This window comes from Ranitomeya imitator, chromosome 1 (assembly GCF_032444005.1).
Source record: "Ranitomeya imitator isolate aRanImi1 chromosome 1, aRanImi1.pri, whole genome shotgun sequence".
Lineage (NCBI taxonomy): Eukaryota > Metazoa > Chordata > Amphibia > Anura > Dendrobatidae > Ranitomeya > Ranitomeya imitator.
Window position 1 is genome coordinate 359,705,675 of NC_091282.1, and position 27,528 is coordinate 359,733,202.

At 43.5% G+C, this 27,528-nt stretch overlaps 1 protein-coding gene across 1 annotated transcript in view; it reads right to left on the reverse strand.

Moving 5' to 3' along the window:
- The window catches only part of LOC138672696 (ubiquitin carboxyl-terminal hydrolase CYLD-like), a 60,442-nt gene extending 37,109 nt beyond the window's left edge, over window positions 1–23,333 (reverse strand). Inside the window, exons 1-8 of the mRNA XM_069760926.1 lie at window positions 23,235–23,333; window positions 21,173–21,674; window positions 20,308–20,605; window positions 14,019–14,084; window positions 9,596–9,864; window positions 7,833–8,001; window positions 7,600–7,741; window positions 577–699 (exon numbers count right to left, since the gene is read on the reverse strand). Coding sequence (XP_069617027.1) covers window positions 577–699; window positions 7,600–7,741; window positions 7,833–8,001; window positions 9,596–9,864; window positions 14,019–14,084; window positions 20,308–20,605; window positions 21,173–21,628 — 1,523 coding nt within the window. The 5' untranslated portion in view covers window positions 21,629–21,674; window positions 23,235–23,333. The remainder of the gene's footprint in view (window positions 1–576; window positions 700–7,599; window positions 7,742–7,832; window positions 8,002–9,595; window positions 9,865–14,018; window positions 14,085–20,307; window positions 20,606–21,172; window positions 21,675–23,234) is intronic.
- Between the last annotated feature and the right edge of the window lie 4,195 nt (window positions 23,334–27,528).

Consider the following 27,528-nt stretch of genomic DNA (forward strand, 5'->3'; position numbering starts at 1 on the left):
GTAAAATAGTCTATATTGAAGTAGGTGCTAATAAAGTTATCCCTATAACTCTTGCTAAGTGATAGATTGGTAGAATCAGTCTTTGCCCCTACATAATGCTGCTCTCAATTACATAGCAATAAAAATCTGCTTACGGATTTCCTTCAAGCTGGATCACACTCAGGATTTAGCAGGCAGTCTCCCCTCCCATGTTCATATTTCTGACCTTTTCAGTAATGTTTTTAAGAGAAAAAAAACACGCTGAAACCAGGTTTTACATTATTATTTAAGTATTCAAACACAGCATTTATATTTGTGGCATTTTCAAAAAGCAGCATGCCCAGGGTATAGGGTGTTGTCGGGCTTAATTTCCCACAGCCTTTTCTACATGACTTAACACAAAAATGCAAATAGAAGTAGTAACATTTACAACTATCAAGAACATTTTTGCTAACGAAACTCTTGAAAACCCATTTGAAAGTCGAAAAAAAAAAAAACCTCTAAAATGCTTGAAACTCATACCAGAACATTTTCAATTTTGGTATAAGCATTTAAGAACTGTAGAAAAAAAAAAAGTGGCGGATGAAGTGTACTCACTTGCGTAGAGGGTTGACAATTTGCGTGCGCAGCAAATCTCGTGTTTCGGTGTAGGAATCGTTGTCATTCTTGTCTGGGGGACGAAGTAGTATGGTGTCCAGAGCAGAAGAACATGCAAACATACTGAAACACAATCCATCACTAGTTATTCAGTACGGTAAAGGGATCTTAAATGCATCATCTTAAAAGTCTAAATATAAAATCATTAGGTTATACACAATTACAGAAGAGATGTCTTTTTTTTAAATTGTGAAAAAAACACAACAACACAAAACTAACGTGTGAATGGGTCCTAACAAGAAGTACAGAAGTATTAGGCTATATTGCTACAAGGTGACGTTTGTCAGATGACGCAGAAATCAGTGTCGCATTACAACATGGCAACTCATGATTTCGTCTGGTGTTGAATGTTTCCAAATGTTTTGGATTTTCTGTCACTTGCCATAGGCTTCACGGCAAGCCACATGCAACTGGTCTAAAATTTGGAACATTTTTTATAGAGAAAGAAAAAATAAAAGCTTAAAAATAGTTGGGCCACAGCAAATTTGGGTTGTGCAAATTGTTGACTCAACGTGTAGTTCCAGCCTAATCATAAGAATCATTTTGGTAATTGTCCATTTCCCTGGTTATGTTCGTTTATCATCTGTGCGTGAACATTTCTATGAACTGATAAATTCATTTCTACTAGAATAGCACATAGGATAAATATACCCAGTCACTCTATTTAGGAAAATGTAACAGCAGTGTATGAAAATGTAATACTGCAAAGTCACCACGTAATGTAAAAGCAATTTATAGTTTGTCTAAACCTGAATTATTGATAAAGGCCTTAGCGATTATCTAAAATCTATTATTTGTTGTAAGCACAGTCGTTCTGTGCACCCATGGCGCTGGCTGAGCAATTCACTGCACCTTCCCACCTATTTGTTTTCCATCTATCTTAACCCATTATGGCTTGAAGGACCGCCGTGACTTTACAGGAGCCAGAGGGGAGCAGATATAGATGGAGACCAAGGAAGAGGGAAGGTGCACTAAACTGTTTTGCTATGCCAGAGGTACACTGAGTGCCTGTGCTTGGTTTGAACAGTCATTCTGTGAGTATGGATTCTGATCTAGGGTGCACTAGAAGGGAAATGTTGTGGACAGGACACAATGCTCATACATTTCAATATACACCTATTCCGCCCCTTCTGTTTGCCTTAGCTGTGGAGCCACTGGCCGCTAAGATCCGACAATCGGATGAGGTTCCTGGGTTCAGATATGGGAGTGTTGAGGAGAAGATCGTGTTATATGCAGATGACATCTTACTGTTCCTGGCGGACCCGGATGAAGCCTTGAATGGGGCTATCGAGATCATTGGGAAATTTGGAGCCTTGTCGGGATTGAAGATAAATTGGGATAAATCGGTCCTCTTCGAGGTGGATGGGGTGGAGGAGAGCAGAAGTGAGCCATTGGGAGAGGGGCGGCTTAAGGTGGCATCCCTTTTCAAATACCTGGGAATATGGATCTCGATGCCAGTTAGAGTTTTTGTATAAGAATTTGACTCCTCTCATGGGCGCCCTTAAAGCAAAAGTGGATGCGTGGAATAAATTACACCTATCGGTGGTGGGTAGGGTTAATCTCATTAAAATGGTTCTGATGCCCAAATTACTTTACGTCCTACATAATGCGCCAGTTTGGATTCCACGTGGGAAATTCCGGCAGATTAATGCTCTTTTTAGAAGCCTGATATGGGGGAGGCGGTACCCACGTATTCGCCTGGAGACGCTTCAGCGACCCAAGGAAGATGGAGGATTGGCTTTACCCAATCCTGAGTTATATTTTCTTGCAGCCCAGAGCCAGCATTTGAAGGGCTGGGCGCGGGGGGCGTCTACCAGTGCGGTACAACACTTGATGGCGAGGGTGACAAACCGAAGACCGGTGGCGCAGTGTCTGGAGGATGGCTCCTTGGGAGTATTGGGGAAATTATACCCAACTATGTTTTTGATACATAAATTATGGACCAGACTGCGACAGATTCGGGGGGTTACGGGGCTGACTAAATTTACACCGATATGGCTTAATAATAATTTGGTTGAGTTTGCGGCTCTTGGAGTGCTGGCGGAGTGGCAGGCCAAAGGAATCCACTTGGTGGCTCAGATAATTCAACAACAAGGATTAAAGTCCTTTTCGCAGCTGCAGGGGGAGTTTGGATTGAGACTGACTGGGGAGTATCAATATGCTCAGATGAAACATGCCTTTAAAGCGCAAAACAAGGGCGGTGGTATTGAGATCCAGGAGGACATAGTTCTGGAATACGTATGTGGGGGAAGGGTCCACAAGGGGAGTCATTACCACCCTTTATAAGGACCTTCTACATGCATATTTGCTAGACTTCCCTCTAAGGCCGGCTTCACACTCAGCGTATGAAAATACGGTCCATATATTACGGCCGTAATACGCTGAAATGTCCCGAAAATAGTGGTCCGTAGCTCCTCCGTAGGCAGGGTGTGTCAGCGTTTTTTGCGCATGGCATCCTCCGTATGTAATCCGTATGGCATCCGTACTGCGTGGTTTTCTCGCAGGCTTGCAAAACCAACATACCGCTATAGAAATGATCCATGTGTCCCAAAAAGAAAAAAAAAAAAAAATTATATATATATCTATTTTTTCCAGCGCTATACAGCTTGAAAGCCGGTAATTCAATTACCGACTTTTTCTTTCTCCTTCCTAAAACCCGATATGATTTGAGACATGGTTTACATACAGTAAACCATGTCTTCTCTCCATTTTTTTTTGCAGATTCCACACTACTAATGTCAGTAGGGTGTATCTGCAAAATTTGGCCGTTCTAGCTCTTAAAATAAAGGGTTAAATGGCGGAAAAAATTGGCGTGGGCTCCCGCGCAATTTTCTCCGCCAGAGTAGTAAAGCCAGTGACTGAGGGCAGATATTAATAGTGTAGTGGTGGGATATGGGGTAATGAAGGGTTAATGCCACCTTGCTATTGTAAGGTGACATTAAGCCTAATTAATAATGGAGAGGCGTCAATTATGACACCTATCCATTATTAAAGCTCCCAGGCTTTCTAGGAAAGTTCCCACGATCTATGAACATCCAGCAGAGGGCGCCTCACCGCAAATGAAGCTAATTATAGCTCATTGATCTATATTTAGACTCATTCCCCGGGGTTTTGCAGCGAGGAGTAGCATTGCATTAGCAAAGCTCCTTGCTGCAAAATGTTTTAACCCCTTCAGAAGGATTTACATCGTTGGATGTTACAGATCTGCGGAGGGTAAGTATATTGTTGGTTTATTATGTTTTTTCTTTCACAGAACGAGGGTCTTCAGTGACTGGATTGGGCGTAGAATAAAATACTCCAACAACCATTGTTTTTATTTCATTAAAATAATTTTAAATAATGTGTTTGTGTTTTATTTAACCCTTTACTACAATTGGATTAATAATGGATAGGTGTCATAATTGACGCCTCTCCATTATTAATTAGGCTTAATGTCACCTTACAATAGCAAGGTGGCATTAACCCTTCATTACCCCATATCCCACCGCTACACGGGAATGGAAAGAGAGTGGCCAAGTGCCAGAATAGGCGCATCTTCCAGATGTGCCTTTTCTGGGGTGGCTGGGGGCAGATATTTTTAGCCAGGGGGGGGCCAATAACCATGGACCCTCTCCAGGCTATTAATATCTGCCCTCAGTCACTGGCTTTACTACTCTGGCGGAGAAAATTGCCCGGGAGCCCACGCCAATTTTTTCCGCCATTTAACCCTTTATTTTAAGAGCTAGAACGGCCAAATTTTGCAGATACACTCTACTAACATTAGTAGTGTGGAATCTGCAAAAAAAAATGGAGAGAAGACATGGTTTACTGTGTGTAAACCATGTCGGGTTTATGAAGGAGAAAGAAAAAGCCGGTAATTGAATTACCGGCTTTCAAGCTGTATAGCGCTGGAATAAATATTAATATATATACATATATGTGTCTCACTGACATATATATATATATACAGTGGGGCAAAAAAGTATTTAGTCAGTCAGCAATAGTTCAAGTTCCACCACTTAAAAAGATGAGAGGCGTCTGTAATTTACATCATAGGTAGACCTCAACTATGGGAGACAAACTGAGAAAAAAAAAATCCAGAAAATCACATTGTCTGTATTTTTAACATTTTATTTGCATATTATGGTGGAAAATAAGTATTTGGTCAGAAACAAACAATCAAGATTTCTGGCTCTCACAGACCTGTAACTTCTTCTTTAAGAGTCTCCTCTTTCCTCCACTCATTACCTATAGTAATGGCACCTGTTTAAACTTGTTATCAGTATAAAAAGACACCTGTGCACACCCTCAAAACAGTCTGATTCCAAACTCCACTATGGTGAAGACCAAAGAGCTGTCAAAGGACACCAGAAACAAAATTGTAGCCCTGCACCAGGCTGGGAAGACTGAATCTGCAATAGCCAACCAGCTTGGAGTGAAGAAATCAACAGTGGGAGCAATAATTAGAAAATGGAAGACATACAAGACCACTGATAATCTCCCTCGATCTGGGGCTCCATGCAAAATCCCACCCCGTGGGGTCAGAATGATCACAAGAACGGTGAGCAAAAATCCCAGAACCACGCGGGGGGACCTAGTGAATGAACTGCAGAGAGCTGGGACCAATGTAACAAGGCCTACCATAAGTAACACACTACGCCACCATGGACTCAGATCCTGCAGTGCCAGACATGTCCCACTGCTTAAGCCAGTACATGTCCGGGCCCGTCTGAAGTTTGCTAGAGAGCATTTGGATGATCCAGAGGAGTTTTGGGAGAATGTCCTATGGTCTGATGAAACCAAACTGGAACTGTTTGGTAGAAACACAACTTGTCGCGTTTGGAGGAAAAAGAATACTGAGTTGCATCCATACCTACTGTAAAGCATGGTGGTGGAAACATCATGCTTTGGGGCTGTTTCTCTGCAAAGGGGCCAGGACGACTGATCCGGGTACATGAAAGAATGAATGGGGCCATGTATCGTGAGATTTTGAGTGCAAACCTCCTTCCATCAGCAAGGGCATTGAAGATGAAACATGGCTGGGTCTTCAACATGACAATGATCCAAAGCACACTGCCAGGGCAACGAAGGAGTGGCTTCGTAAGAAGCATTTCAAGGTCCTGGAGTGGCCTAGCCAGTCTCCAGATCTCAACCCTATAGAAAACCTTTGGAAGGAGTTGACAGTCCGTGTTGCCAAGCGAAAAGCCAAAAACATCACTGCTCTAGAGGAGATCTGCATGGAGGAATGGGCCAACATACCAACAACAGTGTGTGGCAACCTTGTGAAGACTTACCGAAAACGTTTGACCTCTGTCATTGCCAACAAAGGATATATTACAAAGTATTGAGATGAAATTTTGTTTCTGACCAAATACTTATTTTCCACCATAATATGCAAATACAATGATAAAAAAACAGACAATGTGATTTTCTGGATTTTTTTTTCTCAGTTTGTCTCCCATAGTTGAGGTCTACCTATGATGTAAATTACAGACGCCTCTCATCTTTTTAAGTGGTGGAACTTGCACTATTGCTGACTGACTAAATACTTTTTTGCCCCACTGTATATATATATACCCCTATTCTATGTGTACACATTTATTCTACCTATTGGACTGTCAGCTGTCAGTGTGATTTTACTGTACACCGCACTGAATTGCCGGCTTTTCTCTCTAACAGCGCTGCGTATTTCTCGCAAGTCACACTGCTTGTCCGTGTGTAATCCGTATTTTTCACGCTTCCATAGACTTTCATTGGCGTATTTCTTGCGCAGTACGGTGACAAACGCAGCATGCTGCGATTTTGTACGGCCGTAGAAAGCCGTATAATACTGATCAGTAAAATACGGCAGATAGGAGCAGAGGCATAGAGAATAATTGTGCCGTATTTTTTGCGAGTTTTACGGACGTAGTTTCTGCGCTCTTACGTCCGTAAAACTCGCAAGTGTGAAGCCGGCCTCAAAGCGAGAGCGAAATGGGAAAGAGATTTAGGCCTAATGGAGGATGAAACCTGGGAGTCGGTGTTGGAGTGGGTTCCACGAGTGTCACTGAGCGAGCCGTATAGACTATCGCAGCTGTACATCTTGCACAGAGTCTATAAATCACCGGAAGTGTTGCACAGAGCGGGGTTGCGTGCGGACTCTGAATGCCCGAGATGTAAGACTGAGAATGCAGGAATATACCACATGATGTGGACATGTCCAAGACTGGTTGCTTTCTGGTTGGTGGTAATGAGCCGTGTGGAAGGGGCGTATAAATGCAGAATGCCGAGAGATCCGATAGTGTGTATACTGGGACATGTAGAGGAAATTAGAGTGGATAACACCTGGAAGATAGCAATAGCTAGGCTATTATATATGGCAAGGAAGGTAATAGCAAGGAACTGGATCAAGGATGAGCCGCCTACAAGGGGTGAATTCCTGAAATATGTTAAACATGGTCTCAATTTGGAAAAGGGGGTCTACAAAAGACGTGGGAAAATAGAAACGTTTGATAAAATGTGGTCTCCGTGGCTCGAGCTGGGATAGTAGGTATGGGAAATGGGAGGATGAGGGCCTCTGAAAGGAAGAGAGTGCTAAAGAACAAGCGGACACAAGTGATTCAAATGGCTCAAAGAGCCATCAATACTGGTAACAAAAGTATAACTGGGTATGAGCTGTCAGGGGAGGGGGAGGTTTGGGTTTTGTTGGGATTGTTGGGGGTTTGGAAAATGTAAAATTTTGTAATATACTGGAAAATGCATAAATTGTATTGTTCATATTCGCTTTCAATAAAAATCTATTTAAAAAAAAAATATATATATATATACACCTATTCCAGCTATAGTAGTTGTACAGCACTAAGGTCATCAAAGATCTAAACATAATCATGGATATTATAGCATATGTCATTATACAATTATAGTCAGCGACTGAATGTCATGCACGGTATGAAGAGATAAGGTCTGCAATACAAGATCACGATGTATGGAAACATCATTCCTTACCAAAAAAGCGTTGCGTCTAAATAGCAGGAATTGCAGTGTCCTTGTATTCCTTTCTTCCAACCGGTCAGACGATCTACTGCTTCCCTGTCCATGACCGGTGGAGTGTTTTCTTCGACACATTTACTGGTGTAGCCGCGAAATGCTAAGATGAATAAATGAATTTAAACTACCAGCCAAAACTCCACCCACCACCCCTTCTTTGGTAGAAGACTATAACCCAGCACAACGCTTACCAATAGAGTCACACGTTTGGATACGATTGGTTGGTCCATGCAAAGAGTAGAAGCGGGAATCAGGGCGGCAGTTACGTAGTTTCACAAACAAAGCCTTATTGGGTCCACACTGAAAATAGCGGCTTCCGCGGAATGTCCCATCTGTGTACGCAGTAGAACGTTCTTCATCCTCAAGGCAAAATTATGGGAATTTACGGTATGTTACATGTAATGTTTTGATGTTCCTGGAAGCATTGCTGCTTATACCGTCATAGTTATGTAAAAAGTTAACAAATCTATTAATGAAGCATTAGAATGTGTACAAATTCAAAATTTCTGATATTTTGTATAGTAGGTAATGAAAGAATATCATTGGGGCTTCAATCTGAGAACAAATGGGTTGGAAGGATCAAAAGTTCTCCTTTGGCCCTTGCTGGCCCTAATCGTTGTACCTTTGACAGAAGGCTCAAACAGAGTGAGAAGAGCCTTAGTTTATTGTCAGACCTCGTTATAATTCACTGGACTTTCTGAAATAAAAAGATTTTTTCCTTCGTGAACAACTGAATTTCAGCACTTAAAAGGGTTGGCTCATAAAAACAATTTATCATAACAAAAGAGATTAATAAAATGATTTCTCGGGGCCCACCATCACTGCAACACCCACCAGTCAAATTATGTAGGAATGTATATTTTATGGTGATCAGCCTGGACAATTCACAGTGAATGCTGCTAATATGTCAATAATTGGGGCTTTAGAAATGCCTCGCATAGAAAAGTGCTCATCAACTCCAGTCCTCAAGGCCCACCAACTACTGATCAGGTTTTCAGAATTTCCACAGTATTGCCCAGGTCACCAGAGCAATATTAAGAAAATCCTAAAGACATAATCTGTTGGCGGGCCTTAATTACTGGAGTTGAGGAACACAGATCTAGAGTATTTGATTATTATGGTTTTCCATAAATATTAGCTACCCATAATTTGTGGGTAAGTTGTACATAAGCAAAAGAAATAATTAAGTTGAACATCACCTCAGCCCAAAATCACCCTCAATAACCAATAGGTAGCCGTCAGCCGAACAATGGTTTGGGAGATCATTTGACTAGCAGCTATTGTATCTCTCCAGACTCTTCCATACACAGGAGCATTCGGTTCTGCCCTGTTCCTGGGTTCTCTATCAGATAGTCACTGCCAGCTACATCATCTGTTGGAGGAAGAGTTTGGAGAGGTCCAAATAGATGTGACTGTTGGCCATTCGGATTTGATCAATGTGTATCGGGGTCTAAATTCCTCCTCTGAGAATGAGTCTGAGTCTTATCCACAGTCCAGTAGATAATAGGTGATGCCTTAAATTGGGAGGTAAAGGCTCTCATACACATTTGACCAATGTCAGCTGAACCCACCGATAGCGACGGGTTCGGTTGATAGTCTAATGTGTATAGGGGCCCCAGACAAGCTTCTTTTGGCCAATATCCCTGTCATGTGTATTGCCGGCTTTACATGGCCCTAACACTCTTGACCCAAACAGTCTCAAGACTGAACGCGATCAAAGCAAAGTCCACATGAAGATTACACTTTCTCATTGTGTTTGTTCAGATTTTCTCCAATATTCCACAAACCGTAATATTCCAGTAGACTTCCTATTTAATCTAAACATCTCACATGCATTGTAAGATAATGACAACAGCCTTCTTGGCACCTTGAGGTGACATTTGGATGATCTATATGAAAGATCTAATCTCTTTTTACAACCACACAATTAAGAAGTTACATCATTTTTCTTTACCATTTCAAGTCCTGCGATAAGTTCTGGACAGTCTGGTATACGTCCGATCCACCGGATAACGCCGTATATTGGAGGATCATTTACTTCAACCATGGAATTGAGCTCAAGCCCTTTACTTAGTGGCTCATCTTCAACAGGTGGACTAGAGGGGCTACAGCTCCTGGGAGGACAGTAAAGACTAGATGGTGGATAATCTTCTCCAGGCTGATTCAGGTTTTGTGCCTCCTCTTGTTCGCGAGGGTTGGTCAAGGGTTGTGGGTCATCCTGAGCTGAAAACAAATATTTAGTTCACTGTCTACTTGGTCACATTATTGTAGGGGGATCGTAGTGGAGTAAATAAACATTTCTGGGGTACATTTTCTGTGTACTGCCTGTGGATAGATCTCAGGGCTGTCGATATAGTATACAGAGATCAGCGTGGATGCCATTTCATTCTGAAAGCATCATTCACGTGAAATATACACATCACAATGTATGTGGGATATTTTTCCACATGCGACAGCTATTTGTTGCAGAAAATTTCTGCCACTATTATGGACTTGAACATGGCACTGAATATATGTGCGAGTTGTGCAGATGCTAAAAGATATTTAAAAGGTTTTATACTTGCTCACCATAGTCTTAAATTGGTTTTATCCCATAGTTTGTTCTGCTCAGAAAGTTTCCAAACCCCAAACTGAATTTTAAGGCCTGGTTCACAAAGAAAACTGCAGCAAGAAAAAGTTCACCATTGCAACCCTCTTTGAAAATATGAGCTTATAAGTTTGGAAAAATTGGTCAAATGAACAAATGTATCATTACAAAATTGTGTGCACGCTATAGATCAAAATGATAAGTCATTTTTAAAGTATTTAGAAAACCATGTATCATTTCCTATACACTTCCCAAATACTTTTACAAGGCACTGTTTGCCCCATCTGGTATATTTATCACAGATCTACCACTGGAACCCATCACATCACTAGAAACAGAGCGATAGCCACGACGATTGCACAGCACAAACCAGATCTCACACTTTGCACTGATGAAGGGCAGTACCCAGAAACACAGTGTCTGTAAATTGAGATTCTGGTTTAGCTTTTATCCCAAGTCATGTGACAAGGCTCGTTAAAGGGTCGACACTGACTTTTAGGATTGCTACTTCCAATAGGTGGCGCTAGAGTTCCAATCCTCTTCCTCTCTGAAGAGACTATGTGCAGCACACTCTATTCACTTGCATGGAAATTTGGAAAATTGCCCAGCAGGCTTTCAAGAGTGTGCAAGCTTTTATTATTTTAATATTTCCAGTATTGCTATGGTTGGTTTAACCCCTTAGTGACGGAGCCAAAGTTTTGAAATCTTACTAGTGTCACTTTATGTGGTAATAACTCTGCAATGCATCTACAAATCCCAGTGATTTTGAGATTGTTTTTTTCATGACACATTATACTTTATGATAATGGTAAATTTAGGTCAATATGTTTTGTGTTTATTTATAAAAAATATCAAAAATTTGAGAAAAATGTTAAAAAAATTAGCAATTTTCAAAATTTGAATGATTATCCCTTTAATCCAGATGGTCATACCACAGCAAACCATTAATAAATAACATTTCCCTCATGTCGGCCTTACATCAGCACCATTTGTAAAATGTTATTTTATTTTTTGTTAGCATTTTAGGAGGTTTAAAAATGTAGCAGCGATTTTTCATTTTTTCAAGGAAATTTACAAAATTTATTTTTTTAGGGACCTATCCATGTTTGAAGTGACTTTAGGTGTCTCATATTGGGAAACCCCCAAACGTGATACCATTTTAAAAACAGCACCTCCTGACATATTGAAAACGGCTGTCAGGTAGTTTATTAACCCTTCAGGTGCTTTATAGGAATTAATGCAAAGTGGTATGACAGAAGTGAAAATGTGTATTTTTACCACCTAAATGTCTCTAACTTCTGAACAGATTACTCCAGCCGTCAGAATCTAAAGGTACCGTCACATTAAGCGACGCTGCAGCGATCTAGACAACGATTCCGATCGCTGCAGCGTCGCTGTGTGGTCGCTGGAGAGGTGTCACACAGACAGCTCTCCAGCGACCAACGATGCCGGTCCCCTGGTAACCAGGGTAAACATCGGGTTACTAAGCGCAGGGTCGCGCTTAGTAACCCGATGTTTACCCTGGTTACCAGCGTAAACGTAAAAAAACAAACAGTACATACTTACATTCCGGCGTCTGTCCTCTCCGGCGCTGTGCTTCTCTGCACAGCGCCGGAGGACAGACACCGGAATGTAAGTATGTAGTGTTTGGTTTTTTTTACATTTACACTGGTAACCAGGGTAAACATCGGGTTACTAAGCGCGGCCCTGCGCTTAGTAACCCGATGTTTACCCTGGTTACAAGTGAAGACATCGCTGAATCAGCGTCACACACGCCGATTCAGCGATGTCTGCGGGAGGTCCAGCGACGAAATAAAGTTCTGGACTTTCTGCGCCGACCAACGATGGCACAGCAGGATCCCGATCGCTGCTGCCTGTCAAACTCAACGATATCGCTAGCCAGGACGCTGCAACGTCACGGATCGCTAGCGATATCGTTCAGTGTGACGGTACCTTAAGGCCGCTATTTGGTCATGAATTGCCATGGCAAACATCAGGCCCACACAATCATGATCTGAGGGCAACAATTGGGATAAAGAGGAAGCCCCCACACTCTGTTAACCACATATAATGATGTAGTCACTATTTACAGCATCATCTAAGGGGTTAAACAGAGTTGGACGGTGCAAACACTGATCGTGGCTGATACAGCAAGTTGTCAGCTATAGTGCACAACCGACAGATTATAGGTTATTAACTGTATGGGGAGGCTATTCTCTTATATGTCAGGTCAGTTAAAAGACGGATTGGCGGTCATTAAGGGGTTAAACGATTACTTTCATCTGGTCAAAGTGCAGAATTGCAAAGTGCCTGTAAAAACAAACAACTTTGCTATTTATCCCTTAGTAAAAATCCTGTTTTCAGGAAGGAAGTGATTTTTATTTCTACAGTTTATTGCTCAATGCCTAGGTTACAACCAATCTTGAAGTCTAACAAAGGTGGCCGATCACCTAAGCAACAAGATCACTCTTGCAAGCTCTTTGATTTATCAGGGATGTCAAACAAATACACAGAGGGCCAAAATTAAAAATACAAAAAAAATGTCTACAATTGAGGAAGATTTCCCTTATCAAATATAACAATGAACCTTTTCATATGGAAACACATATAAAAGGGGTTTTCCCATGAACAAAGTACATTTTAATTAATAGATCTAAGAATAAAATAAACACAATCACAAATGGGGCATACTGAAATAATATAATTTTATGCAAGAGCAGAAAAAGCATATGGCCCAATATGCAACAACAAAGGATAAAAACTTTGAATAATATAGATGCTAAAGTATCATGACAAGCACTACTCTGAAATGGCCTGGATCACAGGCTTCATTGTTTTGGCACTCCTATGATGCTGCAGAGAAAATAGCTGAGAGTTTGGGACAGCAGCGGAAGCATGCCACTAGCCCTAAGGCTATGTTCACACCTTGCGTCGGGTCCCTGCGGGTTCTCCCGCAGCGGATTTGATAAATCTGCAGGGCAAAACAACTGCGGTTCTCCCTGCGGATTTATCGCGGTTTGTTCCGCGTTTTCCGCTGCGGGTTTCCGCCTATACTATTGATGCTGCATATGCAGCAATATGCAGCATCAATAGTAATGTTAAAAATAATAAAAATTGGTTATACTCACCCTCTGATGTCCGGATCTCCTGGGCGCTGCACCCGGCGGTCCGGTTCCTAAGATGCTGTGGGAGAAGGACCCTTCGTGACGTCACGGTCATGTGACCGCGACGTCACCGCAGGTCCTGGTCGCACAGCAACTCTGACCGGACGGCCGCGTGCAGCGCCCAGGAGCTCCGGACATCAGAGGGTGAGTATAACCAGATTTTTTATTTTTTAACCCCAAATATGGTTCCCAGGGCCTGGAGGAGAGTCTCCTCTCCTCCACCCCGAGTACGTGGGCACAGCCCCATGCGGGAAGTAAGCGGTTCAATGTATTCCTATGGGTGCAGAATCGCAGCGATTCTGCACAAAGTAGTGACATGCTGCGGGTTGTAAACCGCTGCGTTCCCGCGCGGTTTTTCCCGCAGCATGTGCACAGCGGTTTGCGGTTTCCATAGGGTTTACATGTTACTGTAAACGCTATGGAAACTGCTGCGGACCCGCAGCATCAAAATCGCGGCGGTTCCGCGGTAAAAACCGCTAAGTGTGAATATAGCCTAACTGTCAATCTTTAGGTGCACACTGCCCCACTGGCAAGCAGGAAGCTGGGAAATAGGAGAGCGAGGTGCTCTTAGAGAATGATAACCCCCTAGGCGCACAACTGTGTACCCCCCGCAGGTGACTACATACCTGGTACAGTGTGTTCTTCTGGTGCACAACGCTTCACATTCCTTTCTTCTCCCGGCGGCAGCACATCTGCTGAAACAAGGCCAAACATCAGCCATGTATAGCACCACTAATGCATTCCTGGCTACGTGAATCTGCTAATTAATCATGTTACATTATCACTAAGGATGCCATGATGTTATGGGGGCACATATATTCACATTTCTACATAGAGAGACAAATGGCATGACAGTTCTCTCTGTGGACTGTGCACACCTTGGATGACGCAGACTATTACTACCGTGCTGTGTTTGCATTGATTTTCCTATTTTTGTAGTGTCATTTATCTGCTCTTCCAAATAATGAAAAACACAAAAGGTGCATAATGAGGGTATTTTACAATTCAAATCCCAATCTAGACACGGAGCTGTAGACTCTAATCACCGCTTAATTCATAGCAGGAGAATAAATCACTGATTACCAATTACATAAGCAATAACCGGATGAAATGTAATCCTGGAGGTGCAGGAACATTTTCATTAGGAGTACAAAGAGAACATTGCCTAGAAGCCTGGTCTTCAGGAACTATTTAAAAAACGCTGTCCTGTACAACAACCTAGAAAAGGTTCTTCTCGGTTTAAAAAAAACAAAAAAAAAAAACCATTTACCGTATATTTTGTAACCAGTGTTCTAACATACATCCAGGCGTTTCCAGCAGAACATAGCCCCGAGTATCACTGCCGCAGCTTTCCCTCTTCCCCAGGTAAGCTGCGTACAGGGAACTAAGCCATATGCAGGACGGAAAAGAAAACTGGACTCATCAGACAAGACCAACTTATTCCATCATCTCATGGTCCAGTTATGATACTCACATGGCCAGTGTAGTCATTTCCAGCTGTGGACAGGGGAGAGCATGGGCACTCTGATTGATCATTATCTATGCAAACACCAGATTTAGAAATCTTTCTTCTTATTATTGGTTTTAATGTTATGACTGATCAGTGTAGGGTATATGTGCAATATTCAACAGCTTTAATAATTGCATACAGCAAAACAGACAAATTTTGGCAGCATCAGAAACTGAATAATAGCAATGGACTACTGATTTGGACATAACACAACATGTTCCAAAGTTGGGTTACAGAATGTAGTCTTCCTGCAGTCACGCATTACTCCCCTCCTTTTGCCTTTGGCAATTTATAGGTTGGGAAGACAGGGAGAAAGAAGAGAAATAATACAAGATCATAGAATCAGATTACATAAAGTGCTAGCCACAATGGCCACTCAATTGTTTTTGTACCTAATCAACCCGGCTTTAAAGGATGTGGACAACTTTGGGAGCAATTTTACTTAACTCCTTTCCAACGTGGGCGTAATAAGCCCACGTCGGACTCCCCTTGTTTGGTGTGGGCTTCTGCGCTGAGCCCGCACCTATCCGGTAACATGTCAGTTGATCTATACAGCTGACATGTGCCTGCAACAGCTGCAGATGGAATTGCAATCCACCCGCGGCTGTTGACTAGTTAAATGCCGCTGTCAATTTCTGACAGCAGCATTTAACTCGCGCTTATCGAACGTGCATCCTTTATCCCGCCCATCGGTGACCCCTTCACATAAATGCAGGTCACCGATTGGTTGGCATGACCTCTATGGTTGTCATAGCCAGACTGCAAGTGAGTATTTCTGTTACTCAGGCGATCTGATCATCTCCTGTGGAGAATACTGAAGCATTACAATGAAACCCTGCAAAGTGCCCTGGATGAAGCTGCACCTCCTATACATAGAACAACTCGGCACAGACGGCGACAACCGTGGCACACGCTGCAAACACGTTTCCTGCAGCGGTGCTCCAGGTGCGCAGAACGTCTGTGGAGAAAATCTAATCTACCCGAAGATTTCATCCATTATAAGTTCATGCTAAAAACATACAATTCTGCCCTTCACCTCTCCAAACAAACCTATTTCAACACCCTCATCACCTCCCTGTCCAATAACCCTAAACGTCTCTTTGACACGTTCCAGTCCCTACTCAACCCAAGAGAGCAGGCCTTAACCACGGATCTCCGTGCTGACGATCTGGCCAATTACTTCAAAGAAAAAAAATGACCACATTCGACAGGAAATCATCTCCCATTCTCTTTATACCATGCACTGTCCTCCCTCCCCCACTGCATCTAGTTCACTCTCTGACTTTGAACCAGTTACAGAAGAAGAAGTAAGCATGCTCCTTGCATCTTCTCGCCCGACCACTTGCATCAGTGACCCCATTCCGTCACATCACCTCCAGTCCCTTTCCCCGGCTGTCACCTCTCACCTAACAAAAATATTCAACCTTTCTCTCACTTCCGGTATTTTTCCCTCCTCATTTAAGCATGCCATCATACATCCATTACTTAAAAGCCATCCCTCGATCAAAACTATGCCGCTAATTATAGACCTGTCTCTAATCTTCCCTTCATCTCTAAACTCCTCGAACGCCTGGTCCACTCCCGTCTTACCCGCTATCTCTCAGATAACTCTCTTCTCGACCCTCTTCAATCTGGCTTCCGCTCTTTACACTCTACTGAAACTGCCCTCACTAAAGTCTCCAATGACCTACTAACAGCTAAATCTAATGGTCACTACTCCATGCTAATTCTCTTGGATCTCTCTGCAGCATTTGATACTGTGGATCATCAGCTCCTCCTCACTATGCTCCGCTCCATCGGCCTCAAGGACACCGTTCTCTCCTGGTTCTCCTCCTATCTCTCTGACCGATCCTTCACTGTATGTTTTGCTGGTTCCTCCTCCTCTCACCTTCCCCTTACTGTTGGGGTTCCTCAAGGATCAGTCCTAGGCCCCCTCCTCTTCTCGTTGTATACTGCCCCTATCGGACAAACAATCAGTAGATTTGGTTTCCAGTACCATCTCTATGCTGACGACACCCAATTATACACCTCTTCTCCTGTTATCACGCCGACCTTTTTAGAAAACACCAGTGATTGTCTTACCGCTGTCTCTAACATCATGTCCTCCCTCTATCTGAAACTAAACATGTCAAAAACTGAACTCCTCATGTTTTCTCCCTCTACTAACCTACCTTTGCCTGACATTGCCATCTCCGTGTGTGGTTCCACCGTTACTACCAAGCAACATGCCCGCTGCCTTGGGGTCATACTTGATTCCGAGCTTTCATTCACCCCCCACATCCGATCACTGGCTCGCTCTTCTTATCTGCATCTCAAAAACATTTCTAGAATTTGCCCTTTTCTTACTTTCAACTCTGCAAAAACTCTTACTGTTTCACTTATTCATTCTCGTCTGGACTATTGTAACTCTACTAATCGGCCTCCCTCTTACCAAACTCTCCCCGCTCCAATCTGTCCTGAATGCTGCTGCCAGGATCATATTCCTCACCAACCGTTACACCGATGCCTCTACCTTGTGCCAGTCATTACACTGGCTACCCATCCACTCCAGAATCCAGTACAAAACTACTACCCTCATCCACAAAGCACTCCATGGCTCAGCACCACCCTACATCTCCTCTCTGGTCTCAGTCTACCACCCTACCCGTGCCCTCCGCTCCGCTAATGACCTCAGGTTAGCATCCTCAATAATCAGAACCTCCCACTCCTGTCTCAAAGACTTTACATGTGCTGCGCCGATTCTTTGGAATGCACTACCTAGGTTAATACGATTAATCCCCAATCTCCACAGTTTTAAGTGTGCCCTAAAAACTCATTTGTTCAGACTGGCCTACCGCCTCAATGCATTAACCTAACGATCCCTGTGTGGGCTATTAAAACAAAAAAAAAACAAAACACAACATAATCAGGTTCCTCGCATCATGTTCTCATTCACTTTTATGCAGTTAATAGCCCTGTTTCTATACTGTTACATACTTAGGCAGTTAAATGGAACCTGTCACCTGAATTTGGCGGGACCGGTTTTCGGTCATATGGGCGGAGTTTTCGGGTGTTTGATTCACCCTTTCCTTACCCGCTGGCTGCATGCTGGCCGCAATATTGCAGCCAGCGGGTAAGGAAAGGGTGAATCAAACACCCGAATACTCCGCCCATATGACCGAAAACCGGTCCCGCCAAATTCAGGTGACAGGTTCCCTTTAACTGGTTCATGCAGCTTTACATGAACACCCGAGCCTTACACTCTGGCTGGTCCGAATAACTATAGCAATTGTTACCATTCACCTCTTGTGTCTCCCCTTTTCCTCATAGTTTGTAAGCTTGCGAGCAGGGCCCTCATTCCTCCTGGTATCTGTTTTGAACTATATTTCTGTTATGCTGTAATTTCTATTGTCTGTACAAGTCCCCTCCATAATTTGTAAAGCGCTGCGGAATATGTTAGCGCTATATAAATAAAAATTATTATATATTATTATAAGCATGCAAAAAGTAATAAAAAAAAATATATATATAAAAAAAAAAAAAAAATACATTTATTTGGCATCGCCGCATTCAGAATCGCCTGAGCTGTCAATTTGAAAAAAAAAAAAAAAATTAATCTGACCGCTAAAAGGCGTAGCAAGAAAAAAAGTGTCAAACCGCCAGAATTATGTTTTTTGGTCGCTGCAACACTGCATTAAAATGAAACAAACGATCAAAAGATCGTATCTGCACCAAAGTATCATTAAAAACCATCAGCTCAGTGCGCAAAAAATAAGCCCTCAGCCGACCAGAGATCATGAAAAATGGAGACGCTAAGGGTATTGAAAAACTGCACAATTTTTTTTTAATAAATTTTTGCATTTTTTTTTTCACCACATAGATAAAAAAGACATGGTTGGTGTCTGAACTTGTAACGACCTGGAGAATTATAATGGAAGGTCAGTTTTAGCATTTAGTGAACATAGTAAACACACACAACTGTAGAATTGAACTTCTTTTGCAATTTCACCACACTTGGAATTTTTTCCCCCATTTTCCAGGACCTAAAATGTTAAAACCAATGTTTTTGTTCAAAAGTACAACTTGTCCCGCAAAAAACAAGCCCTCATATGGCCATATTGACTAAAAAATACAAAAAAAAAAAAATAAAAGTTATGACTCTGGGATGAAGGGGAGCAAAAAAACAAAACAAAACAAAAAAAAAAAACACAAAAACAAATACCCCCGGTCGTTAAGGCTTTAAATTCGGGTAATGTTGGCTGGAAGGCATTCTCTTGCAGTAGGGCTTCTTTTTATACTTGTCCATCTGTCTTCTATGTACCACAGACAGCTGTAGAATGAATTAAATGAAATCCACCAATGAGCTTGTCTGTAGCCGGTCTGGTCAGCAGCACTTATCTCTCCAAGTTTGAACAATCTTCAAAAAGGATTTATAACCAATAAATGAGCCTCTCATTCTGCAGTCTGCATTCTGATACATAGAAGTGGAGAGACCAAGAGGTCCATAATGTTAACGGCAATTCTACTGCAATAATACTTTACCGAAAAAAAAAAAAAAATAATAATAATAATCCTATTGTCACCATACAATTTAAAGGTGGGTTTCAATCTCAGAATTGTAAAGCATGACTACAGGACATACCCCAAATGTCTATTGGTGGGCATTTCGTAACCATTCTGCAAGCCAAGGTTGCTACTTACAGGGGGAACACAAAAAGGAAGATGGCCGTCAAAGCTGTATCAGCTATCTATATAGGCGGCGAGGATGGTCGGTCACGTGACTGCAAAAATGTGGTTTGCATACACGTGGTCACTAGTCGACTTAAAGGGAACCTGTCACCTGAATTTGGCGGGACCGGTTTTCGGTCATATGGACGGAGTTTTCGTGTGTTTGATTCACCCTTTCCTTACCCGCTGGCTAGATGCTGGCCGCAATATTGAAGTTCATTCTACGTCCTCCGTAGTACACGCCTGCGCAAGGCAAGATTGCCTTGCGCAGGCGTGTACTACGGAGGACATAGAATGAACTTCAATCCAATATTGCGGCCAGCATGCAGCCAGCGGGTAAGGAAAGGGTGAATCAAACACCCGAAAACTGTGCCCATATGACCGAAAACCGGTCCCGCCAAATTCAGGTGAAAGGTTCCTTTTAACGTACTCAATTCACTTGTATTGAGTGAAGCCGCACACGTCTAGTATGCAAATGGCATACATTTGTGCACGTGACCGCCCTCACTGCCGACACCAGAGAATCCTGACAGTGTGCACGATATGAGAATGGAGAAGTCTGCAGTCACATATAGTGACTGCAGACTTTTTGCAGAAGACTGGATAAACCCTTTAATGTCTGAGATGGAAGCACTCCTTTAAGGTAAGGCACTAAAATAGTGTAAGAGCTACTTATGGTAAATATAATAACGGGTTACCCTTTTCTTGATCTTTCTCGCCATTTCTCTGTGGACTTTCCTGCCCCACTCCACGTGGCATAAATGTTAATGGTTTCGTGCGTGGCTCCTGGTGGTTCCTGGGTTTGGCTCTTAAAACGGACTCTTCTTGTCCTCCAGGAGTCTTCTCATCTATTTTTCCTGAGTGCTTTACAGCGTGTTCTGACCAGTCCTTCTCCAGCCTGCTTCCTGACACAAAGACCCCGCAATTCTCATCACAATGAAAGAATCTCTGGCCGCGGAATGATCCGTCCGTGAAGCCTTTCCCCACTGCAGACCCCTGATATGGAAACAGAAATTAAAAATGGACAAACACCACGAAAAACAGAAGACCGTACCAAATTTATTGCACAACTGAGACCAAGGGCCCCCAAAGGACCCCGCTCACTTATTAACCTGTCAGGTTCCAATAAGGTGTCAGTCATTTAGGTGTGGAAATGTAGGGTTGCAGGCAGCGGTACTTTTTCAGTGAAATAAAAGAACATTTTTGACTGAGGACTAGTGATGAGCGAGTGTGCTCGTTACTCAAGATTTTTGAGAATGCTCAGGTGGTCTCCGAGTATTTCGGTGTGCTCGGAAATTCTGTTTGAGTCCCCGCAGCTGCAAGATTTGCAGCTGCTAGACAGCCTGAGTACAGGCAATCCCTGTGTGTGCTGCGACTGTCGAGCAGCCGCATTGACTTGACCATAGTATTAAAGCATAAAAAAGTCACTCGATCAGCACAAAAGCATGTTCATATAACACCTTATCCGAGCACGTTGACTCGTCACTAGTTATAGCTCGTTTCCACCAGAGAACCCCTTTGCCAGAGCCTAATTGGCTATGGTGTTATGGCTTTATTGCTTACCACAAGCTGCACTCCAAAAAAGATCTCTTGTTCATTATTGACAGATCCTTTGTAACAAAGTACACCTCTTTCTTTGCGACCACTGGAGGATTTGACTTGGACCCGCACATAGTCGCCAGTTTTTAAGAGCATCACTTCCTTCAGTCTTTTATGGTCCATATAAAAGGCATATCTCTCTTCGGTGTCAGTGACGGCCAGTAATGTCCTCCATGCCAGGGCTCCGATCTCTTGCACCGACGCTGGATCGACACTAACCACTTTATCAGTTTCATACACTCTGAGCCAGAGAATGGGGGCATGGAACCGAGCGTTATCGGTCCTGGGGGGATTTGAGGGACAAGGGGCTGCCGTCAATGTCAATAGACGCCCTCGCTCTACTCGGTCTCTCTTCCCATCTGGAGATTGGAGAACTGATGAGAAGTTACAGACCGCAATATAGAAGTTTGAGGAGGACATTTCACTTCAGCGTCTTCAAAAGGTGAATAAAAAAAGATCAGGAAACCTGAAAGAGTAATGAAAAGAAATAGGTGACGCTCTCTATTACTTAGAGGTTATACAGTGTCGGACTGAATACCTGGGCTCACCAGTAACATTGGTTCTGGGGGACACTCTTCAGCTACATGCAGGTTCAGCCTGTGCTTACAGAAACTAATACAATGAGTAGTTTGGTAAATAAACAAGATGCACTTTATGCCGATAAAGACAGCAGAGTGTATCAAGTGTACTGTGCCAGGCACTGCGCTTGTGGGCGGCCCACCCGGGAATTCACCTGCTCTGCTGTGGACCAGTCCATACCTAGAATTACACATAGCAGGGGTATTCCGGTGTTCAGATGGAAAACATGAAGGGATCTGCAAGGTCGATACACAGAGATCATCAGGACAACACTAACATTACATCCGAAATATGTATAATTGAACTTTATTGTCACACTTCAAGATCGGAGCACTGACACGCGGCTCCCGGCCGCAGCAGAGGGTTATTATAGCTCATTAGCATATCACATCGGATACTATACGACAGTGTGACTCCGGCCTAACAAGTACACGAAGAGTAATTAGGAGAACTACAGAAGCGCTCGTTAGTGCTCTGGAGATTTTTACTCTGGAGCACATGCTTTCAATAGGAGTCATGTTAGGCCATGATCACACGCACATCCAAGCCTCCATGAAACCGAGGCCTCCGGAACAAAAACCAAACAGACCCTGCTATAGTGAACGTGGTCTGTCTGGGGCAGTTTGAAGCGATCAAAGGACTGAAGAATTTTCTGAACAAAATCTAATTTTCCTGCTCCTTTTAAGGAACGTGAAATGCTAGTGTGAATCTAGACCTATGGCAATACCCTTCAGCTGCCCGATGTGTATGGCATGGTTGGTCTACTTTGGCCGGCTTGCCATTTTGTGCATGCCCGTCCTGCTGTATTTACACTATAAATTCATTGTGATTGGTTTGATTGGATGCATAGCCAGGGGACCCTCACATCAATACAGGCCGATACTTGGGAAACCCCTAGGTTTACCCCATTAACACTCATACTCGCCTCCGATACCGGCACTGTGCCAGCATTGTGGGCACTGGCTCTCCCGAGGATCGCGGCCATTGGGAATCAGCGCTGGCCGTACAGCCCCGAGATGTACGTGATTTATCCGCGTGCGGAGAGGGTGAAGCCAGTGATTGGTCACATGATCCCCAGGAGACAAGCATGATCTTACGTATTTTACCTTTAACAGTATACCATATAGGAAAAGCACTGCACTTTCATTTTGCCTTTCGTGAAAATCTCTGATGAAAAGGACAGTGGAATTAATCACGGAGCAAACACTGCTGAAAATCACATCCACAATACTGATGAATTGTAGGAATAAACCCCAGTGGGTACATGAGGCATACTGCTATAGCGCCATGTCTTCCATGTGAGGTGATGGCTCCTCCAGGGGAAGCTCTTCCCTGACAACACACCGTGCTGACTACTGGGGCTGTTCTGGGTACTTCAGCATAGTGCTGTGTGGCTGGAGGGACACAGACCACCATGACAGAGCAGCAGCCCCTCCTGCCCACTCACCTTCAGGAGGTGTCACTCACATTCCCGGCAGGCAGTGCAGCACTGGAGGAGCAAACTTCTCACACTACGCTCCAAGATGCCGGGACTAGTTCACAACAAGGAAGTGTGCGAGGAGGAAGCTGGCAGCCCAGACAGCCAATCAGGGACAAGCACAACGTGTGACAGCCAATCACCTTGTAGAGAGGGCGGGATGGGAAAGTCCCAATTTGTGCACAGAAGGTAGAAGTGTAGTGTGTGGACTTTACTGAGTGGGCGGTGGAGTCAGGAGTGTAGTATACATCTGTCCTGAGTGGGCTGTGGAGTGTATTAAATATCTATCCTACATGGACTGTGGAGTGTACTATATATCTATCCTGAGTGGGCTGTGGAGTTTATTGTACACCTATCCTGAGTGGGCTGTGGAGTGTACTATATATCTATCCTGAGTGGGCTGTGGAGTGTACTATATATCTATCCTGAGTGGGCTGTGGAGTTTATTATACACCTGTCCTGAGTGGACTGTATAACGTGATATACACCTGTCCTGAGTGGACTGTATAGTGTATTATACTGTACATCTGTCCTGAGTGGACTGTATAGTGTATTATACTGTACATCTGTCCTGAGTGGACTGTATAGTGTATTATACTGTACATCTGTCCTGAGTGGGCTACGTAGTGTATTATACACCTGTCCTGAGTAGGATATGGAGTGTATTATACACCTATCCTGAGTGGGCTGTCGAGTGTATTATACATCTGTCCTGAGTGGGCTGTGGAATGTATTATATATCTATCCCAAATGGACTGTGGAGTGTATTATACACCTGTCCTGAGTGGGCTGTGTAGTTTATTGTACACCTATCCTGAGTGGGCTGTGGAATGTATTATATATCTATCCCAAATGGACTGTGGAGTGTATTATACACCTGTCCTGAGTGGGCTGTGTAGTTTATTGTACACCTATCCTGAGTGGGCTGTGGAATGTATTATATATCTATCCCAAATGGACTGTGGAGTGTATTATACACCTGTCCTGAGTGGGCTGTGTAGTTTATTGTACACCTATCCTGAGTGGACTGTATAACGTGTTATACACCTGTCCTGACTGGACTTTATAGTGTATTATACATCTCTCCTGAGTTGGCTGTGTAGTGTATTATACACCTGTCCCGAGTAGGATATGTAGTGTAATATACACCTATCCTGACTGGGCTGTGGAGTGTATTATACACCTGTCCTGAGTGGGCTGTGTAGTTTATTGTTCAACTGACCTGAATGGACTGTATAGAGTATTATACATCTGTACTGAGTGAGCTGTGTAGTGTATTAATACACCTGTCCCGTGTAGGATATAAAGTGTATTATACACCTGTCCTGAGTGGACTGTGGAGTGTATTATACACCTGTCCTGAGTGGGCTGTGGAATGTATTGTACACCTGAGTGTACTGTGCAGTGGATTATACAGCTACTAGATGGTGGCCCGATTCTAACGCATCGGGTATTCTAGAATATGTATTTATGTATATAGCAGCCACATAGTGTATATAGCACAGGCCACGTAGTATATAGGAGCCATGTAGTATATAGCAGACATAGCACGTGGCCTGTGCTATATACTATGTGGCTGCTATATACATATTGTAGAATACCCAATGCGTTAATACAGGTTACGCAATATATAACAGTGGCCATGCAGTATATAACACAGCCACGTACTATATTACACAGCCCACGCAGTATATAGCAGCCACGCAGTATATAACACAGGCGACGTAGTATATAACACTGGCCACGTAATATATAGCACAGCCCATGCAGTATATAACACAGGCGACGTATATAACACAGGCGACGTATATAACACAGGCCACGTAGTATATAACACTGGCCACGTAATATATAGCACAGCCCACGCAGTATGTAGCAGCCACGTAGTATATAACACTGCCCACGCAGTATATAACAGTGGCCACGTAATATATAGCACAGCCCACATAGTATATAACACTGCCTATGTAGTATATAGCAGCCACGTGGTATCTAACACAGCCCACCTAGTATATAGCAGTGTGGGCACCATATCTCTTTTAAAAAAATAGTTAAAATAAAAAATAGTTATATACTCACCCCATGGGATCCAGCGAAGCTCCGGCGATACGTGCGCGGCTGCCGCCATCTTCCGTTCCCAGGATGCATTGCGAAATTACCCAGATAACTTAGCGGTCTCGCGAGACCGCTAAGTCTTCTGGGTAATTTCGCAATGCATCGCCGGGAACGGAAGATGGCGGCCGGCGCGAGCGCATCGTCAGACAACGGAGGGTGAGAATAGCAGGTTTTTTGTTTTTTTATTATTTTTAACATCTTTTTACTATCGATGCCGCATAGACAGCATCAATAGTAAAAAGTTGGGGACATACAAGGTTATTAGCAGCGGTTTCGGAGTGCGTTACCCGCGGCATAGCGCGGTCCGTTACCACCGGCATTAACCCTGTGTGAGCGGTGACCGGAGGGGAGTATGCAGGCGCCGGGCACTGACTGCGGGGAGTAAGGAGCGGCCATTTTCTTTCGGACTGTGCCTGTCGCTGATTGGTCGTGGCTGTTTTGCCGCGACCAATCAGCGACTTGGATTTCCATGACAGCAGAGGCCGCGACCAATGAATATCCGTGACAGAAAGACAAACAGACGGAAGTGACCCCTAGACAATTATATAGTAGATGCTGGGTGGGCTGTGGAGTGTACTATACACCTGTCTAGAGTGGACTGTGGAATGGATTATTCACCTGTCCTGAGTGGACTGTGGAATGCAGTACATATGACTCTAGGCCATGACTACGGCCCTAGCTCTGCCACTCACACTTGGTGTAGTGCGCCAGGATCCCAAAACAGTGCCACGTGGGAATAATGTGGAAGATGATGTGACTAGAAAGAATAAAGATGAAGATATTGATGTGGAAAGAAAGGATGAAGAAAATATGGATGTGGTTCAAATGCTGGACTTGACTAAAACTTTGAATGTGACCGATATTATGGACATACAGGTCCTTCTCAAAAAATTAGCATATAGTGTTAAATTTCATTATTTACCATAATGTAATGATTACAATTAAACTTTCATATATTATAGATTCATTATCCACCAACTGAAATTTGTCAGGTCTTTTATTGTTTTAATACTGATGATTTTGGCATACAACTCCTGATAACCCAAAAAACCTGTCTCAATAAATTAGCATATTTCACCCATCAACAAACAAAAAAACCATCAAATAATAATGTTCAGTTATGCACTCAATACTTGGTCGGGAATCCTTTGGCAGAAATGACTGCTTCAATGCGGCGTGGCATGGAGGCAATCAGCCTGTGACACTGCTGAGATGTTATGGAGGCCCAGGATGCTTCAATAGCGGCCTTAAGCTCATCCAGAGTGTTGGGTCTTGCGTCTCTCAACTTTCTCTTCACAATATCCCACAGATTCTCTATGGGGTTCAGGTCAGGAGAGTTGGCAGGCCAATTGAGCACAGTAATACCATGGTCAGTAAACCATTTACCAGTGGTTTTGGCACTGTGAGCAGGTGCCAGGTCGTGCTGAAAAATGAAATCTTCATCTCCATAAAGCATTTCAGCCGATGGAAGCATGAAGTGCTCCAAAATCTCCTGATAGCTAGCTGCATTGACCCTGCCCTTGATGAAACACAGTGGACCAACACCAGCAGCTGACATGGCACCCCACACCATCACTGACTGTGGGTACTTGACACTGGACTTCAGGCATTTTGGCATTTCCTTCTCCCCAGTCTTCCTCCAGACTCTGGCACCTTGATTTCCGAATGACATGCAAAATTTGCTTTCATCAGAAAAAAGTACTTGGGACCACTTAGCAACAGTCCAGTGCTTCTTCTCTGTAGCCCAGGTCAGGCGCCTCTGCCGCTGTTTATGGTTCAAAAGTGGCTTTACCTGGGGAATGCGGCACCTGTAGCCCATTTCCTGCACACGCCTGTGCACGGTGGCTCTGGATGTTTCCACACCAGACTCAGTCCACTGCTTCCTGAGGTTCCCCAAGGTCTGGAATCGGTCCTTCTCCACAATCTTCCTCAGGGTCCGGTCTCCTCTTCTCGTTGTACAGCGTTTTCTGCCACATTGTTTCCTTCCAACAGACTTACCATTGAGGTGTCTTGATACAGCACTCTGGGAACAGCCTATTTGTTGAGAAATTTCTTTCTGGGTCTTACCCTCTTGCTTGAGGGTGTCAATGATGGCCTTCTTGACATCTGTCAGGTCGCTAGTCTTACCCATGATGGGGGTTTTGAGTAA